A 21,271-nucleotide genomic window follows, 5' to 3' on the forward strand; every position below is an offset into this window, starting at 1 on the left:
GCAGAGAATGAGAAAGCCGCTGATGTGCGCTGTAGATCCAACAGCAGGCAAGCATCAGAGGAACAGGAACAGGTGTGTAACTCGTGGCTGACTGCAACACGACCATCGGCTCCGAAGAAAAGTTCTGACGTATTTCTCCGCTTTTATACCCGTATGTCCGGGGGCGGGGTATGCAAATATTGTCTGCCTAATTCTCATTGGCCTTTTTTTAATAGATCAGAGGCATATTCAGCCCTCAAGAGAGACCCCTAGTGTCGCTTCTTCGACACAAAGTCGAAGTGAGCGACAGACGGTGAACACAAGTTTCACTTGCACTTCTCCTCAGTTTTCTTATTAATTTGATTCCCAAAAAGCTGACACTGCATCATCACTTACATACTAATGCAATGCAATGGAATAATATGTAGATGTTTCCTGCTAGTTAACTTATTTAGTAGGGAAATTATTAAACTAATTAGTTAAACTAATGGAATACAAAATCCAGTTGCAATGAATTAGTCAAATTAATGGAAAACAAAGCCCAGTTGCTTTTAGAGGTGCCATAGAGAATCTATTAATGTCTACATTATTCCACTGATAATGTTTGCCACCAAACCCTACAGTGGATGAAATGGCCATATGCTCATTTGTTTTCATAATTGCTTACTGGAATATATAAATACACAGTAAAATGAAATAGTAATGATTGCTATTTTGACATATTTCCCATTCCACACTGCTGAAAAACCTAAAAATGCCCTCATTCAGCAGAAATGCAATATTCAGCATTTAAAGGTGTTTCTTACACTATGGACACTTTTGGCCCTGGACTTATGTGGGAAATAAACTTCCCTTAACACACCATTCACGTTCTCTCCAGTTTTCTACTCTTTTACTAACAATGTTCAGCAGTGCATTTAAAAGCATCACAGGAGAATTCAGTAATTGTTCTGAAATGCCATTTTCTTTTATCTTTTCTTTTTTTCTCCTCTTTTCTCCCAATATGGAATGCCCAATTCCCACTACTTAGTAGGTCCTCATGGTGGTGCGGTAACCTCGATCCAGGTGGTGGAGAACAAGTCTCAGTTGCCTCAGCTTCTGAGACCGTCAGTCCGCACATCTTATCATGTGGCTCGCTATGTATGACACCACGGAGATGCAGAGCAGGTGGAGGCTCATGCGTTTCTCCTCAATCCACGCATAACTTACCACGTGCCCCATTGAGAGCGAGAACCACTAATCACGACCACGAGGAGATTACCCCATGTGACTCTAACCTCCCTAGCAACCATTTACATTTACATTTATGCATTTGGCAGACTAAAATGCATTTGGCAGTCCAAAGCGACTTACAGTGCACTTATTACAGGGACAATCCCCCCGGAGCAACCTGGAGTTAAGTGCCTTGCTCAAGGGCCCAACAGTGACATCTTGGTGGTGCTTGGGCTTGAACCCCCGACCTTCTGGTCAGTAACCCTGAGCCTCAACCACTGAGCCACCACTGCCTTGGGTTGCTTATGAGACCTGGCTGGAGTCACTCAGCAGGCCCTGGAGTCGAACTCATGACTCAGGACTCATGACTCAGGCACCCTGAAATGCCATTTTCAAGCATCCTCTGGTTGACATTACATTTTATTTACACATTTTGGAGAGAAAATGGCAGACTCTAGATATGGTTAATTTAATAGCTAGCATTTTATCTATCCTAAATATACACAATATCGTCACATTTTCTGAAAATGTATCTATTACAAAACAATATTTCCACATTTTATATTTTTAAAACTATAGTTTTATATTTAATTAAATTTTTTATATTTCTTCACACTTCCAATTTTTCTAATATTTTTTCATATTTAATCTCAAGTATGCTCTTCACTGACCCTATTCTCTCCTGAACAAGTACAGTAACTTTTGCAAATTTGTTGGTTGTGGTGGAACTTACATGACAAAAATGGATATAAATCATTTTCAAATAATACATTTTGAAATGGTTTATGATTATTTTACTCTATTATCATCATTAAATTTATTTATTTTTTTATGTCATTTACGATTTTCTTATTTACAGTAAAAATTCTGGTTCTGAGACCAGGGTAAAACAATAAAATCTATCAAATGTATTTGAAAAGAATGTGCCTTTTAAAGTGCCTATAGTTAAAGAAACACTCTTAAGGGATAAATCACCCATAAATTAAAATTCTCTCATAATTTCCTCCAACATCCCAGAAGTTTATGATTTTTTTCTTTTAGCTGCAGAACACAAATTAAGATTTTAAGAAAAAATATGTCATCTCTGTAAGTCCATACAATTGCAAGTGAATAGTAGCCAGAACTTTGAAGCTCCAAAAAACACAAATGCAGGATAAAAGTAATCCATACGACTCCAGTGGTTAAATCTGTGTCTTCAGAAGTGATATGATTGGTGTGGCTGAGAAACAGATCAAAACATATTTTTTACTAACAATCTCCACTTTCACATTCTTCTTTTGTTTTTGGCGACTCTTTTTGGCATTCTTCATGCATATTGCCACCTACTGGGCAGGAATGAGTATTTATATAAAAAAAAAAAGATTGAATATTGATCTATTTCTCACCCACACCTTTCATTTAGCTTCCTTAATGTTCTTTTTGGAGCTTCAAAGTTCTGGTCACCATTCACATTGTGTGGACCTACAGAGCAGAAATATTCTTCAAAAATCTTTGTTTGTGTTCAGCAGAAGTAAGTCATACACATCTGGGATGGCATGAGGGTGAGTAAATGATGACAACATTTTTATTTTGGGCTTATCTATCCCTTGAAATGCTCACCTGATCTCTTGTCAGATGACCAACCCAGCCATCCAGAATGACTTCAGCTACTATAGAAGAACCCTGAGTCGCATGCGCATCATCAACCAAGCCGTGAGTACACATCATGTTTCTCTACCTGCTTATCGGATGGCTTATGTTTTAGTAATACCGTGTTCCCCAATGTCATGGAGGTTAATGAGAGCTCTTCTGTTCTCAAATGGTCTGGATCATGAGGTGACAGAGCAGGTCAAGTTTCTAACTCAGTAAAACATGAAATATTACTCTCATCTCAATCGCTCCATCTTTCTCCCACATTTACTGCTATTTATTTTCTACGTCTCCCTGCCATTTGCATCTTTTTATTTTTTTAGCTGACACAGGGCTGAAGTGTGCTCAGTTGATGTTGATATGGTAGAGCATACTAATGACTTCAGTCTCATTAGTGTGTGCTGTATCATCTGGGATAGCCTCAGTAGGGGTTGACACAGAGGATCGTTGACCTTGCCTCACCAATTAAAAGCACTCTCTGCTAGGAATAATTATGATGGCCCCTTTCATCTCTTGAAACATGAGCTCTGCTGTGGATGAACATGTATTATGCATTCTGAACATGTCTACAGTCTGCGGATTAGAGCAGGATTTACATTCAGTTTTTAGCATACAGTAATGAATGAAATGTTTCAAGTCAGCTAAAATGCTTTTTGAGCACATCAGAATGCCCAATTTCCACTTTCATTTTCCTGATGAACTGCTTAAGAAAAGCTGACAAAGGAAAAACTTACACATAACCTCAAAAACCCCAGAGGCTTAACTGACCCTTTGTTTTAAATCTTCAAAAGGTATTGATTTTAAACATTTAGATCACTTAAAAAAGTTATCTTCTTTCTGCAGCCAGAGGAGCACAATGAGGTTGACAACGAACTGGCCAATCGCATGTCTCTCTTCTACGCCAACGCCACGCCCATGTTGAAAACGTTAAGCGATGCCACAACAAAATTTGTATCAAAGGTATTTGTAATGAAGTCTTATAAAACGTTACTGTATTTTGCCTATAGTATGTCATACACAACTGACAAATGTCATTGAGATGGGTGGAAAAATTATTAAAGGAATAGTTCACCCAAAAATTGAAATTATGTCATTGACTCAAAGACCCTCATGTTGTCCTAAACCTGTATTTTTCTTTTTTTTCTTTTGTGGAACACTAAAGGAGATGTTAGACAGAATAGCAGCCTCAGTCACCATGCACTTTCATTGTAAGGAAAAATTATGCAATGAAAGTGAATGTTAACTGAGGCATGTGTTCCATGGAAAAAAGTCATACAGGTTTGGAACAACATAAGTTTGAGTAAATGATGACAGAAATTTCCTTTTGGGGTAAACTATCCCTTTTAATAAATGGGTAAACAAGTACATATGTTCTTGAACTATTCTTACAAATGCACAAATAAACACCTTATGATATAGATATATATAGAATATTGATGCTTCACTATCATTATCATTTACAAATCATTGTGTTCTAATTAAAAACATCATGTTTAACACTTATTTTGCTATCTTTCCCTAAACAGCATGCAGAACTACCCATAGAGAACACAACAGATTGCCTGAGTACAATGGCAAGTGTGTGTAAAGTCATGTTAGAGACACCGTGAGTTAATTTATCTTTAATCGTTCTCCACCTGTTTCCTCTTGTAGCAGGTTGTAACTTTGTAACTTAACCCTTGTGTGCTTCTAATGTGTATTGATCAGGGAGTACCGCACTCGTTTTGCCAGTGAGGACAATGTTTTATTCTGTCTGCGTGTGATGGTGGGGGTTATCATCCTGTACGACTATGTCCATCCTGCTGGAGCCTTTGTAAAATCCTCCAAAATCGATGTATGTTCTTATTTATAGTATTTCTTATTATTGTACTCTATTTACAAAAAAACATTGACTTAAAGGGACATTTCACCCAAATAAAAAATCTGTGATCATTTAAATACCATTCCAAACCCAAAAAGGTGAATTTTTGAAGAACATCCTAGCCACTCTTTTCCATTTGATGAAAGTGACAGGGGAGTGGGGATGTCAAGTGAAAAAAATTATTAAAATGATTAGTTTATGAATTAGACTGATCCAGTTCTCAACAACTGATCAAAAGATCCAGTAACAGCAGTTAACTTTATAATTGTAAGTAAAAAGCTACTTAAATTTCTGTCAGTTCCTCACACAATTGCTATTCTATTACATGGTATTTAGCACATGAGTCATGTGGACCAATTTTATGATACTTTAATGGTGATTTTTTTTTTTTTTTTTCATTTTGGAGCTTGACAGCCCCAATTTACACACTTTTATTACACACAAAAAAAGGGTAATCAGGAAATTCTTCGAGTCATTAGAGTTTAAAAAGACACGAGGGTGGGTAAATTATGATAACATTTTAGAATACATTTCAGTGAACTAATACATGAATCTCATTTTATTTTCTGCATACTATAGATGAAAGGATGCATTAAGGTGCTGCGATTTCAGCCACCCAACAGTGTGGAGGGGCTCCTTAATGCCCTCAGGTCTGTGAACGGCAATTTTATGAAACATTGTCCATCTTATAACATGAGTCTTGACAAAATATGTGACTAGAAATCTAAAAGCTAAATAGTTCAAATATAAAAGCTAAAAACCTTGTGGCTTTTAATAATTTCCGGTGCTTTTGGCATTTCTCACAGGTACACAACAAGACATTTGAATGATGAGTCTACCTCCAAGCAAATCAAAAACATGTTACAAGCTTGACTGTCTGCCAAAAGTATTGCCCCCCCCAATAATACATTTGACCAGACGCTTTAGCATTTTTTTGTAATACAGTGTGCATAGCCATGTATCATGTGGCAACTCAAGTCTGTTTTGTAATGTAGTAGTTTAATTGTTTTATGTCTCACTCTGTTAGACTGTAAGTCTTGTGTGGCCTTTAGATTTCAACGAAGCTTCTTTGTTTTGGGGCCATCCAACAAAAATTATCTTGTTTTATTCCCTTCCCAGACAGGAACACAAATTTTGGTCCATTTCCACAATTTTTACTGTGACTTTTTATTAACATGACTCTTTTAAACTGAATAAAGCTATTTTAGCCAAAAAGAGTGGACTGTGAATGCCTGGCAGCTCTTATAGAACGGCTCAAAAGCACGGCTTTTAAAGCAGGCCATTGAAATCGCACTGTTCTCTCACCACTTCAGAATGCCATACACTCTGACTAAATAATTAGTCCTAAACCCACATCCTTTTCAATAAGAGAGTTTAAAGATGAATAATCTCCCCTTCCACTGACTGTGTGTCTACTCCAGCAAGACAATATACTATAATAATGTCCAGTCATTAGGCAGTATTCCTGTTCTTTGGCTCTATGTATCCCCACCACATACTGACAAATGGGAACAACAGGAGTCATAAACAAATAAAAATGTGGTGGAAATTCAGCCTGCTAAAATCACCAGCTTAGACATGCTTATCCAGACTGGTTTCATGATGGTCTATATGGTGGACCAGCATCGCCAATATGTTCACCAACAAATCTTCAACAAGTTTAATCTTTCTGGTAATGCTGGTTAACTTGCTGTTCATTTACTCACCCTCAAACTGTTCCAAACCCAATTTACTTTCTTCCGTGGAACACAAAAGGAGAAGTTAGGCATAATGTAATCTTCAGTAACCTTTCAATTTCATTGTATAGTAAAAAAGATACAATTTAATTAATGGTGACTGAGGCTTATATTTTCATATGGCTCACTGTAAAGGACTACACAGGGAACTGGTTTTCTCTACAAACAGGTAAGGTTTTTAATTGGCAACTTTCTGGGCTTATAGCTATACAATAAACCAATTTCACAATTCCACATCAGCTTAAAATTTATACTTCAGTTTCACATCTGTACTTCAGCTTCATGGCAAGACTCTTGTACCCTGACTCTCTCCGGACAGATGCTCGACCACGGCCATTTTGCCACATATCCCCACCACCCGACTCAGTCCGGGGAGCCATCCGTTCCCCCGGTCTGTGGGCTGGAGAGCCAGATACCACCAGTTTATCCGCGCGTTAGTATCCTTCATGCGGTGGAGCCATTGGGGTTGGGTGTGGTCTGAACAGAGAGTGAAGCGTCCTAAAATTGTGTAATCTGAATGGGTGTGGAGAAGGCTGTTTTTTCACAGGAAATTGGTGTCAACAGTAACTGGATTTGACAAAGGGTTATTGGCAATGTCGAATAAAATTGTGCAGTGCCCAACCCAAACAACTCATCAACGCGAGGCATTGGGTAGGCATCAAATTTAGACACTGCATTGACTTTTCTATAACCCACACAGAAATGTACAGACCCGTCGCTCTTAGGAACCAGAACAGTCAGGCTGAACCAGTCGCTGTGAGATTCCTCTATTACCCCCATATCGCGCATTGCATCAAATTGTTCCTGAACAATTTCTTTTTGTGCTCAGGCAATCGGTAGAGATGGCTACGTACCACCACCCTCGGCTCGGTCTCGATGTGGTGCTGGATGAGGTTTGTACAACCCAGCAGAGGGGAAAACACATCTGCAAACTCCTGCATCTGCTTTACCTCATAATTGAGATCCTCCACTTGTCGTGAGACCTCAAAGGGTCCTTGCCACTTGGCAAATAATTTGGAGTCCAATGTGGGGAGTAATATGAGTACCTTATCTCTCTGTGCAAATTCCCACAGCTGAGTTCCCCCTGTTATACAGTCAGCTCTGTCATTCTTGAGCTTGGAGCAAATTCTCCTGTGTTAGTTGCCCCAATGTGTGGAATTTTGCTCTAAGATCAAGAACGTATTGAATTTCATTTTCACTAGCTGATGTTCCCTCCTCCCAAGCTTTGCATATGACGTCAAGCACGCCACACGGGTGCAGCCCATACAGAAGCTCGAATGGGGAGAACCCCGCAGAGGCTTGCGGGACCTCTCGTACAGCAAATAACAGGGGATTGAGCCATTTGTCCCAATTTCTAGCCCTCTTGCACGAACTTACGAATAAAGTTTTTAAGGATTTTATTAATTAGCTCCACCAAGCCATCAGTTAGTACATGGCAAACACTGGTGCGAATCGACTTAATACCCAACAATTCATAAAGCTCACATAGTGTCCGTGACATAAAGGATGTGCCCTGATCACATAGTGCCCGGGAGATTATTTTGAAGAGTGTCTCCGCAACACTACATGCTGAGATGCTGCACAGAGGCACTGCTTCCATATATCGCATTGCATTGACTAAAACAAAGCGATGTCCGCATGTTGACCACTCTAATGGCCCGGCGAGGTCCATGCCAATTCTCTCGAAGGGGACCTCGATCAGCAGAAGGGGGTCAATGACGCTTTTGGGGTGGCAGGTGGCTTCACCAGCTGATATTCACGGCAAGCCGCACACCACCAGCGAACATCGCCGCCAATGCCTGGCCAATAGAAATGGGCTATTAGTCGGTTTAGTGTATTTCTTTCCCCTAGGTGACCCGCCATGGGATTATAATGAGCCGTCTGGAACACCATTTCCCAACGGCTCCGCAGTATTAAGAGCTGGGTTGCATCTTCCTTTGTTTGAGCGTCCTAGCATCACTCTATACAATCGCTTGTTTATAATTGCGAAATAGGGATATGAAAGTGCGACCTTTGGCCGGAGTTGTTGACCATCGATCACTCTCACTTGGTCCAAGGCATGCTTGGGGGTTTCATCTTGCGACTGCTCCAAAGAGAAATCCCCTGAGGATGGGAGAGTCTGCAGCCTCTCCCCCCTCACGTCATCCTGACCTGGAACTGACGAAGACAGCCCCGCCTCCGCCTCCCCTGCCAAAGCATCGCAAATTTCACATCTCGTGGGTGAGGTGGGAACTAACCGTGGCCCCCACTCTATGTTTGTTCCCTGAAATTTTATCATAAGTGTCACCACGGGGTAATTGTGAATATTCCCATGCACACACTTTACCTTCACCCTTTTTGTTGTGCCCAAAGCCTTGTGTTGAACTAAGCGTTTGTGGACAGTGGTTTGATTACAACCCATGTCCACCAATGCCTTGTGAGTACCCCCCTTGACTCTTACTGGTATCCGGTATGCTCCGGCCTGATCGGGGGCAGCCTGTGGAGTGTCAGGGATCCTTTCACCTGGCTGAGGAGGCTCTGGATCGCCAGCTGCCCGTCCTCTGCTTGAGCCCGAAGGATCTCGAAGAACTGGCGATCTTGATCTTGCCGGAGCTCAAGCAGGTTTGTTAGTGGGACTGTTTTAGGCCTGCAAAGGACTTGAGGATCTCTGCCAACAGGGAGGACTCCATGGGTTGTACTTCCTCCAACTTAATTTGTCCCGGGTTTCGGCCCCAGTGTAAAGAACTTCACAGCAGGAGGGAAGGAGGACACAGGGAACCGGTTTTCTTCACACACAGGTAAGGCTTTTGATTGGCAACTTTCTGGCCTTATAGCTTCACAATAAATCAACTTAACAATTACTCATCAGCTTCAAATTTATACTTCAGTTTCACATCTGTACTTCAGCTTCATGACAGAATTCTTGTATTCTGACTCTCTCTCCGGACGGACGCTCGACCCCGCCCCCGCTTCCACAGTCACATGGGTTTGGAACAACATGAAGTTGAATAAATAATTTTTCCATTTTTTTGGGAACTATGCCTTTCAAAAGCCTGGTGAGTCCACATCAGACATCCCATGCTTGGAACCAGCACCAAAAAGATAACATATGCTGGTCTTTTCAGCAAGGCCCACACTACATGTTATTTTCATACTCAGTTTGTTACGAGTAAGAATCTCTTTAACTTTCCCCTAAAAACCAGTCATGAATGTCCCAAAAATCAAGGCTGAAATCAATTTGCCTTTGATGGTCAGCTGACTGGTGGATTAATCAGCATGAGGAACAAGAATGGAATATGAATCCCACATCATCCAGCACAGAGTTTGTTCTACAGAAGTATGAGTAATACATTCCCTGTTCCAAAATACTGCCGGAGTATTCGATCTCGGCCCCTCCGGGAACACACTCCATCTGTGAGGAATCCCCCTACAGTTTGTATTACTATTCTATCTGACCTCTGCAGTGTTATTCTCTCACTCTTCAACTCTGTGTTGAGATTGCGCGTAGTTTCCTCCTCTTTGTATGGCTGCTCAGCATGTGTCATCAACGGGCACATATTTTCCCCTCTGCAGCATGGGTGATTCTTACACCCACTGTCCTCTCTCCTCGTCGGAAGCCCACTGTTTTTTTAATGGCTTTACTGATGAGCTCAGACACTTTTCCCAGGAGGCTGGTGCGGGGCCAAATCCCTGTCTATTCACTTTGAGAGAACAACTTGTTATGACTTCCTGCCAATAACACTGCGTGTGCAACCCATAATTCCAGAGCACTACCTCACAGTATGGGCACTGTAATGTAGACCAAACACCATATGTTCATTAGATTGCTCACTGTTGGCTTTTAATTCTGTCTTCAGGACAAGCAAAGCAACTACAGGCAAGCACAAAAAGACAAACAAATATTTTAAATTAAAGTGAAGGGATTAAGAGGTCTATGCTAATTGTGATAAATGCACATTCACAATATCTTCGGGTGGCATGTTGTTTAAATAGTGGTTGACTGGACACCACAAAAAAGTTATAATCCTTATTATAACATAATTTATCCATAATTTTTTTTTCTCCATCAGTTGTACTAATTTTTGTATGATTTTTCTTGAATTTCTTCATAAATAATTACATTCAAACATTAGTTGTGATGTTTACACCACTTTGAATTTTCTTAATAAGTAAGGCAGTGTGGCAGGGCGGAGGGCAGGGTTCCGGATTCCACACACCTGGCCCCTAATTGGGCTGATTAGCCCGAGAGGGATAAGGGCCGACTGGAGATGGCAGTGTGACAGAGAGAGAGATTTACGGGCAGCTGCCCGACACCTGTGTGTGTTTGTGTCTTTTGGTTCAGTTCTTCATTAAACTATTATTTATATTGTCAAGCCGGTTCTCCGATATGCCATAGCTTTTGTCCTCGGCCACTCCTCCATTCTCTAATGGATGACAGCTGCACCTCCCTTGGCAGATCGGAGGCAGTCCTCCGGCCCCTGGCAGGTTTTTGATGGTAGGTGTCTCCAATGCCCCTGGCAGCGGTAACTGCTCCAGGCGGTTGGTTGGGAGCACCTCCTCCCCTCGCGGTCAGCATCCGTTCCTCCGCTTCCAGGCGGCCGGTCTCCTCTGTCCTCTGGTGGATGGCCACAGCTGCTCGTTTGGGGTGGATGGTAGAAGCGAGAACTCCACTACGGCACATCCCTCATCCTTGTGTTTCGGCATCAGTGTAAAGGCAAAAGGGAAAGGAGGCGGTGAGAACCGGCTTGACAATGTAAATGATAATTTAATAATGAACATAATCAAAAAGACAAACACACACAGGTGTCGGGCAGCTACCCATAAATCTCTCTCTCTGTCGCTCTGCAGCCTCCAGTCGGCCCTTATCCCTCTCGGGCTAATCAGCACAATTAGGGACCAGGTGTGTGGAATCACGACCCTGCCCTGCCACAGGCAGCAATTCAAAGTTTTCTTTTAGTTTTAGAGTGAACAAGAGTATTTCATATTTCTTTGACACTTTATTTTGTGGTGTCCATTTTACGGTAACATGAACACTAAAATTAATTTTGAGCTAAATATATTGTAATCATTTGAACTTATTGTTGATCCTTGGTTGGTTATATATATTAGTATTATTAAGTAAGGGTGTGATTACAGATTTCAAGGTGTAGTAATGCCAGTGAGTATGCCAAAACCACATGACAAATTTTGTTTCCTCAATGTGAGATCATGTTAACTCTAGTTAAGAGCTATTGTTCATTCAAGAGAAATTGACAATGTTTGTAAAGATCACCATTCCCTGTATGTGTTCCGTTAAGTGCACTGTTTTGGGTAAGGAGGACGTTTTTTTATTATTTTTTTTTACCTTAAATGCCTGAAAGAGTGTGTCATTAAAGAGGAATGTTTGGCATGTTTTCCTCTGATGATTATACAGAATCTTATTACACATGGAAGTGAAATATCCTAATCTTGAAAGTGAAATGTTAATGTGATGCTGGAGACTAATGCCTCTGAAATGTTTGGATTAAGTGAGTCAGTCAGGAAGATTTGAAAGCAATGTCACAACTGGATTCAGTGTATTTCAGGACTCTCCCACATCCTGTTAATGGAAGTATGCTTTTGGACTTATTTATGCTGTGCTCCTATGGCTATTATCATACAAACTGACATGCTCTATTGTTTCATTTTTAGAGTGTGTGTGGGTCAGGTTATGTCTACATGGGGACCAAATATCCGTAAACCTGAAAGAACCTCCATTGTGGGAACCAGTTAACAGCTTAATAAATATATCTAAATAATGTCTTAAAGGGATAGTTCACCCAAAAATAAAATAAAATCGATTGATTTTGGTGTGAAAAAGATCAATATTTAAGTTGTTTTTAAAACTCTAAATCATGCTACTGGTGAGCAGCGGTACGTGCGTGTGACGTAATCGCATTGGCAATAGCCGGAAGAACAGCACTGTATACAAGCGAGGAGGAACACTGTACAGTATCTTGATTGGTTTTGGTTTAGATCTGTATTTGTCTGTTTCTTTACTCACAATAGTGTGTTTGTGTGCTTATCCTGGATGTCTCAACCAAGTGGAGAATGTGAAATTACATCTGTATCCATTGCAACATGAATACACCAAATGATAGACCGCTTGGACTAAACCCTCTCATGAAATTATAGTTAAAAAGTACTTTTTTTTTTCACCAAATGTGATTGTGTCATTTTAGAAGACATTAATTTAACCGCTGGAGTCGTATCAATAATGTTTATGCTGACTGACTGTGATTTTTGGAGCTTACAATGAGAAATCTCCATTCACCATTTAAAGACCTACTGAGCTAATAAATCTTTCTCTTTTTCTTCAAATGTGTTCTGATGAAGAAAAAGTCATACACACCTGGAATATCATGAGGGTGAGTAAATAATGAGAGAATTTTCATTTTTGGGTGAACTATCCCTTTATGAAGGTTAGGTTTTGGAGTAGGGTTAGGTTAGGAGATATAAAATATCAATAGCTCTGTATTAAATCAATAGAAGTCAATGTAAAGTTTCCATAAACTTTTCATTGACACACACACACACACACAACATACGTTGTACAGGAACTGATGACATGATGGCAGTCTCAAATCTGCAGATGGCAGCAGTAACTTGTAAGACAGTGCAAATCCATATGCTAACCTAACATACAGGATGAGGTCAATGATGGTGAGTAAAAAATATTGCAAACTAAGAATAATTCAGTTGTAGTTGCAGTTGTCTTGTCCAAACCAGTCTCTACTTCAACTCTAACATTTATGGCATATCCAGCTAAAGATTCCCATCTTTAATGAACCAAACACACAAAAAAACAAGAAACCTATATGCAGTACTGTTTATATACTGTATTTATACAGTTATAGAAACCTATGCTATACAATGTCATTACACTCAACCAGAACATGAACAGTATTTCATGTCCAGTTCTCCCCAAACATTTTTCAGATACTTTTGAGCAATTAAATCACATTTAAAAATGTCTCACTGCTATTGCATTAGATAATGTCAAAGAAAGTGGCATCTGCAGACAAATGATCAGCAAACATAGCAATTTTGATCAGTGGTCTTGAGCATAGGCCCCCATCTGAGGGTTGTCCCCCCGCTAAAATATAATTAAAATATGTGTATTGTAAATAATATAATGATATATTATTAAAATAATTGTTTAAAAAATAAAATAATACAAATGCAAACGGGGCAACAACAAAAAAACCCTTGGTGTCCCCTTCAAAAATTGTTCTTGAGAATTGTTATGTTTATTGTCCCCCCCAACATTTTGATGAAATTTTCAAAACATTGCAAAGACATTCAGATATTTATGAGTGTGCCTTAAGTGTCCAAATACTTCTTGAAGCTACTATAAATAGCAAAACTTCTGATCATTACAAAACAAATTCAGGACTGAACAAAGTGGCATGACCCATCTGTCCACACAAGGCAGTTCTGGATGACACGGTCACACTGCTGCGCTCACTAAATCAACAGGTCCGTCTGTTGCCAGCAATGGTGGGGCCACGAGCGCAGCAGATGCTGTCAATTTTAACGGAAGGAGCCTCAGCGTGATAAAATACGCTTCACAGGCATTGCTTCCTGAAGAGACGTCCTCTCTTAGGTCTACTCAAAGACATTCTCGGCAGCAAGAGAAAGAAAAAGTGACCACACAACAAAACAGTCTGAATTGGAGCACTCAGTCCAGTTGCAGTGCCTATATCTGTTCTAAACCACTTGAGGTTACGATTAAAAGAATTTGCATCTGTGAGATAATTGTGAATATTTTCTCTGCATTTAAGGGAGTTGTTCAGAGATATTGCGGTGTACACTGAACTGCACTCTTGGTGGGTTGCAGGACTGTGGTAGTGGTCCAGCTGTCGTTGTTTAATCGTATTACTGTAATTAGGTAGTGTACTCCCTAATCCACTTCAGTCAAAACACTGGCCAGAGTCTGACTCACCCTAATGTCATCAATTAAGAACAGACTGGCAGATTCTCTTTTCATACACATTTTTGAAGTGCATAAACATGTATGGATTAATGTAAGTGTTCATTTAAGGGTAAGGTCAAACTATTACCAAGCTATTTTTTCATCTACACATGTAAATGGCTCATTGGTTGTAAGCATACTACAGTTCATTATGTAACTTCACACGAATGTCTTCTAAAATACTAAAGATATTTTGCCTGTTCCAGACATAAATTAAGGCGGTATCACTTTACTTTTAATGTTACCTTTATTAAGGGGCTACTATAAAGAGGTTCAGTAATGACTTATAATTAATTTATAAACACGCTCTAAATCATTGATATGCGATGCTAATGTATATAAAAACTAGTGAGCCATTTTACTCAAACCATCCTGTCTGGCACCAGCAATCACAATCCAAATCACTGAGATCACATTTTTCCCCATTGTCATGGTTGATGTGAACATTAACTGAAGCTCCTGACCCCTATCTGAATGATTTTATGTACTGCACTGCTGCCACACGATTGGCTGATTAGATAATCACATGGATGGTTGTTGGTGCCAGATGGGCTGGTTTGAGTAATTCTGTAACCACTAATCTCCTGGGATTTTCACACACAACAGTATCTAGAAATTACTCAGAATAGTGCCAAAAACAAAAAACATCCAGTGAGTGTCAGTTCTACAGATGGAAAACCTTGTTGATGAGAGAGGTCAACATAGAATGGCCAGACTGGTTTGAACAAAATCTACGTTAACTCAGATAACCGCTCTGTACAACTGTGGTGAGAAAAATAGCATCTCTGAATGCTATTCTGAGATGAGTGTTGGTGCTGTTTTGGCGGCACAAAGGGGACATGCACAATATTATAGGTGGTTTTAATGCTGTGGCTGATCGGTGTATAATCTCTTTATGACCACACCCGAGACGTCCTAAGCAGTCTTGGTAATTGTGAATGGAGCTGGCATTGGGATTCTCAGATAAACAGTCAATCCAACACACCAACTAATGAAGAAAGTCTCTGGTTGGTTGGTTGTGAGATAAGGAATATATGAAGTAAAATCACTGTCTGGTCTCTTATTGTTATGATGTGTGTAAACAGGAGAAGGCAGAGGGGGGTGTGGATCCAAGTGCGGCTTTTATTGACACAACACAAAAGAAACCAAACACGGGAACAAATAAAAAATCCATGATGGGAAAAGGCAAACCAAATACTGGAGGATACAGAGGGCGGAGAACAACAGGGTAACCTTGGACGGAACAGACAGGCAACAGGGTAACCACAAGAGAGCGGACAGACTGACAGGGAACACGAGCAGCGAGAGTGAAACCAGACAAGAGCGTGACATGGAACGTCAACGAACGACAACGGGAAGGGGAGAAAGCGGGGTTTAAATAAACAGACAAGGTAATGACAAAATAACAGACAGGTTATAACACACAGGTAAAAACACACAGTGATCAGGGCTGGGAGTGTGATCCGGGAATTATGGGAAGTGCAGTTTCACACACGGTCAGTGAGACTCAGGGCGGATAACAGGGAAAACGTGACATGGAACGGGATCGGTGACGGGTGAAATGGAAAACACGTAGCAGACAACAAGGAAACGTGACATAAACGTGACTAGTGAGACAGAGAACACAGGGCAGACAACAAGGGATCGTAACACTTATGCCATATCAACTATCTTTCATGATCAGTAATAATCAATATCAAATAATTTTATATTAAATGACCTGGCATGGAATTCTCTTCTACGTGCAAGAAGAGGGTGGGTTAAACTGATACTTTAAAGATTGATTGGAAAAACTGCAACAATTTTGATGGCAAAACGTTATCACAAACCATGAATATATGATTGCATCACACTTTCTATTTCTGCATATATCAGAATATTTAAGCATTTACATTTCAAATCTGTTGATCTACCTGCTTCACATCTTGCTTCACATGTTCTTATACTAACATTAAGACTGAATGCAAACTTTTAAGATGCATTGTTAAAAAAAAACAAAAAAACATATTGATCAACCACTAATCTCAGTATCCATGGTGGTTACAGTCATGCTATTAACTGTTTAAAAAATGCACAGTTACGGGGAGTCCTGTTACGGGGGTTGGACGTGTGAACGGCAAGCTCTGTGCACTTTGCTAATTTTTTTATACTTTTTAGGTCATAAACCAGTGAGATTCTATACACCCTGAACCATAACTGTTCTATGAAGACAATATATCAAGGAATTCAAAATCCTGGAGACATTAAAAGACACTTACATGCTCAAGCTGATACCCTAGACAGGGCCACAGACCAGGGACTCGGTTTGGATGGTGCGGTGGCAGAAATTCAGCGACAACTGTCCAGCATTTCGGTGATGTTGACGAAGGTCATAGCAGACTTGGAGGGTCTTGCTGTAATACGTTGATCGAACACTTACATAGAGACGAAATTCTCAGAGTTGGTTTCAAGAATCGGGGATGTCGAGAAATGGAGTCATCGGAGAGGGAATTAGCTGCTAATCCGCTAGTGACCAAGATAGATTTGGAAAATGTTTCGGAAAAATTGGAAGACCTTGAGAATTGTAACCAGCAAAACGAATTGTTGGAATTCCTTAGAATGAAGAAGGCAGAGATATGGTGAAATTCCTAGACAAGCTCTTCCCGAGTCTGCTTGACATAACAGGCCATGAGCTGGAAATCAAGTGAGCTCACAGAGTACTGGCTTGGAGACCTGCAGAAGGAAACAGGCCTCAATCAATTCTGGCCAAATTTCTGAGATCATCCGATAAAGGTCTTGTGTTACACGAGGAGTAAAGGAAGGCTTTCTTGGAAGAACCACAACATTTTCTTGTTCCCAGACTTTGCAAATTCAGCAAGAGAGAATTGGGATTGACTCAAGGAATGCAAGAAACTCTTACGTTAACGGAAGGTCACTTTTGCACTGTTGTTTCTGGCTAAATTGAGAATAGATGCTAAGGATGGCCGTAAAACATTCACATGCCCACAGCAAGCATTATCCTTCATAAAGTCAGAACATTCACTTGACTAATCGAGGAATCTGGGCACCTTCTTTGTTTGTTTTTTTGTGCTGTTCCGCCCAGAGGCCAGAGTATGTTTTGTGGAGTAACACTCCTTCAGGACAGTTATGGATGAGTCTGCACGTCCTTTGTTCTTACGCCTCCTATTGGTTGGAGTTTGTTCTGTGGAATATTTCTTGCAAAACTTTGGAGAGTTTAGGCAGAGTCATTATTGTTTAAGCAGAAATTCTGGGGGAAAGGTTGATATTAATAATGCTTTTAAAGAATTCTATCTTGATCTTTATAGTTCCACATCTTCATCTACTGATGAAGATATTAGGAACTTTGTGAAACCATTAAATCTTCATAAACTTACGACTGATCAAAACAGTTCTCTTGATTCTGAGATAACCTTGGAGGAGCTTGATGAGGTAATTAAGGCCTTACCTACAGGCAAGGTTCTGGGACAAGATGACTTTGTCGCTGACTTTTTAAAATCTTATGCTACAGAAATGGCTCCACATTTGTTAGAAGTTTATATGGAATCATTAAAGAATGGAAAGCTTCCACCAACCATGGCGCAAGCCGGGATCAGTCTTAAAAAGGACAAATATCAAAAATGTTGGCAAACCGATTAATTAAAGTTATGACATCTCTTATAGATCAGGTGGGGGTTATTCTTGGTTGCAGCTCTTCTGATAACATTAGGCGTTTCATCAATATCACATGGTCAGTGGCAAATGATCAGACTCCGGTCGCTGCCATCTCAGTTGATTCGTTGTATATATGTTTTGTTTTTCTTCTTTGAATAAAAAAATAATTTAATCATAAAAAAATGACATTTTTCATAAAAAAAAAACTGAAAGGGATTTGAAAAAATGCACAGTTACAATCAAATTTCCATATTTCTGTTCACAAACAATTAGTTATTCAGTTTAGTAAAAGAGGTGACACCATGCCATTTAATGCATTTTTTTTACTCAGTGAGCTAAGTTCTTGTAAGAGATGCTGGGATATGGTGTTGCATTCAGTCACAGACTGCTGAGAATGATTTAACTTTGAATAGCCAGGCAAACAATAGTTTCCTTTTGAGTAACGCTCGGCCATGTGGGCAGCCCTTATGTCAACAAATTGCTTAATTACCTCTAATATGATAGCCTCTTGTATTTATCTCTTTCTTTTCCTTATTTGCTTACACAAAAGATGGGGGGAAAGTGCAAAAGACATTACAATTCAGTCCTGGATGTTGTCATTGTTGCCAGTGGCTGATCTTGCTCCATGACCCCAGGTTAGGTCTTACTGCTCTCTGTCTCAACTCTTGCTGCCTCTTAAACACCACAGAGGTGCCAACAGCTCATTCTCACTGTCTGCGCTTCACCTTCACACAGAGTGTGGCAACAATCCAGCACACCAAAAGAACCATTAAGATTTGAGATTTTTGCATATGCATATGCATCCATTAAGACATGGACCAACATCCTCAAACTGTTTATATTTTACACAATAAAAGGGAGAAAGCATATGCCAACACATTCTCGTTAATCCCATATCATGGCAGACAACAGACCATTTGAAAGTTATTTTCACAACATTGCCAGAGATGTGTGGGATGATTTATTGATGCTGGTATGCTGTGGAAATTATTAAACTCATAATTATCTTCTAAGCCCTGATTGATTTCAAAGACCTTTTTAAATGAGCCCACTTCCCATTCATGCACAACCCAAACTGTCACAAACTGAACATCGAGGGCCAAACTGTCCCGGGCCATCAGAGAGGCAAAGCGCGCACATGAACAAAGAATGCACAGTCACTTCCAGGACAGCGGTGACACACGGCACATGTGGCAGGGTATCCAGGCCATCACCAATGACAGGACAACATCAGTTGTCTGTGACAAAGATGCCTCCCTTCCATATGCGCTGAACAAATTCTACACTAGGTTTGAGGTGCAGAACGACGTGGTGACATAGTATGTTTACATTTAGCATTTTAGAAAGTGTCATCTATTTGCACTACTCGATTACAAATGTGTACTGGTCGGAACTGTGCTGTCTCTTATTGTCCTGTTCCTTTTAGTAATTGAGTGTACTGTCCCGTACTTTTTGCACATGTTTGCACGTGCGCTTTATGTAGAAATGTTATTTAGTCTGTGTAGTCTTATGTGGTTCTGTGTTTGTCCTATGTTGATTTATGTAGCACCATGGTCCTGGAAGAATGTTGTCTCATTTTGCTGTGTACTGTACTAACTGTATATGGTTGAATGACAATAAAAAACACTTGACTTGACTTTACTTGACCTGTCACATTAAAGCTGTTTTGAAAGTGTGTAATTTCTGTCATTTTTTCACCAAACGGAATTCCAGATTATTTTATATTTCAAATAGGTTTCTCAAACACTCCACCATCTCCCATTGGTCAATCAACAGATAATCCTGCCACAAACTCACACAGTGGTTGAGAACCAGTGTTACCATGTTGGACTCGGACTGGTCAGGATGCTCAACCAATATGAAATGAGAAATGTGTTTACACTTTTCAGGGAAACCAACCTACAGATGGCTTACTTAAAGTTGTCTCGGCAGGGTGACAAGGATGACTAGGTTGCACTGACTACGTCTAAACCTTAAAACTGAAAGAGATTTGTTAATAAAAAAACTTCTATAGCCAACGTATGCACAACAATAAATCATTTGGAAAAATGCCTACTGAATTTGTGGAGACAGTGAAATCACCACAAATTGTTGCATCGTCCCAAATTCACAAAGTTCTCTGGTAAAAAAAAAAACTTTGTTACACACATATTTTCCAATTCGTGTTTGGTAAGTGATGGCAAATCAACTGCCCGCAGCCAAATTCCAGCTCTGACAGCATCGCAGTGGAAAACAAACAACACTTTCGAGCAACTGAACCTAGGAAACGCACACATACGACCCATGTCTATGAAAGACAACAACGCAGAGCTGAACAGACCACAAAGGTGAATGAACTGTACCTGAATGCGCCTTTTGTGACACTTGAATACTCCGCTGTATTATGAGCTCATGCATGACGCAGCGGTGTGATTGGATGGTGGCATTTGTTTATTTAATGAATAATATGAGAAACTCTTAGAATTACGTAAATATGTGCTGTCCTACCAATAACAACGGAGTTTACACATTTACCTTACAATTTGTGTCATTACTTCAAATTTTGTTTTTAAACCAGAACAACAAAACAGCTCATAAAATGGTAAAAATACCCACTTTTCCCTTAATAATAAACTAAATTAATGTTATAATTGTTTTCAATGATGTGCAACCTGTATATATATATATATATATATATATATATATATATATAGAAAGAATAAAAAATTTAATCTTTAACCTAAATCTTCAAGTAACTGAATCGGTTGGTCAATTTCCAATATAATAATATTGATATTAAGTTTCCTTCACCATACTAACAATCCTTTTCTAGAGGAGCATTTCTTCCTTTAATATGCAACGGATGTATTATACTTGCAAAATATTAAAAAAAGGTTTGCTTTCTGAGTATATGAGCCATAAATCAGATGTGTTCAGGGGAACATTTTTGCACACAGTTTGAAGGTACCTCCATAAGTCCTTCCTTGGGGATCTCCCACGGCTATGGTCTATGACTACAAGTGTAAATAAACAATACTTGCCTGCATATATATACACAGACACGTACACACCACACAGTGCTGGAGTCAGTTGAAGTCTGTGACAGTTTCTTGCGCAATAAGGATTCCGCAGGACTTATGTGCCAACAAAGGCATTATTATGCTGATCAGGACCTAAGGTTGTTATATCATTGCAATGTAAAATGTGTTTATATTTGAATACAATTTCCAAATTTTCTTAGGAAACATTTTG

The 21,271-nt window shown here is 39.8% G+C and overlaps 1 protein-coding gene across 1 annotated transcript in view; it reads left to right on the forward strand.

Moving 5' to 3' along the window:
• The window catches only part of LOC127645332 (CYFIP-related Rac1 interactor B-like), a 44,521-nt gene extending 38,634 nt beyond the window's left edge, over positions 1 to 5,887 (forward strand). The window contains exons 6-11 of the mRNA XM_052128914.1: positions 2,806 to 2,883; positions 3,664 to 3,780; positions 4,347 to 4,426; positions 4,528 to 4,654; positions 5,261 to 5,331; positions 5,488 to 5,887. Coding sequence (XP_051984874.1) covers positions 2,806 to 2,883; positions 3,664 to 3,780; positions 4,347 to 4,426; positions 4,528 to 4,654; positions 5,261 to 5,331; positions 5,488 to 5,554 — 540 coding nt within the window. The 3' untranslated portion in view covers positions 5,555 to 5,887. The remainder of the gene's footprint in view (positions 1 to 2,805; positions 2,884 to 3,663; positions 3,781 to 4,346; positions 4,427 to 4,527; positions 4,655 to 5,260; positions 5,332 to 5,487) is intronic.
• The last annotated feature ends 15,384 nt before the right edge of the window (positions 5,888 to 21,271 follow it).

Source organism: Xyrauchen texanus, chromosome 6, assembly GCF_025860055.1.
Source record: "Xyrauchen texanus isolate HMW12.3.18 chromosome 6, RBS_HiC_50CHRs, whole genome shotgun sequence".
NCBI classification, from domain to species: domain Eukaryota; kingdom Metazoa; phylum Chordata; class Actinopteri; order Cypriniformes; family Catostomidae; genus Xyrauchen; species Xyrauchen texanus.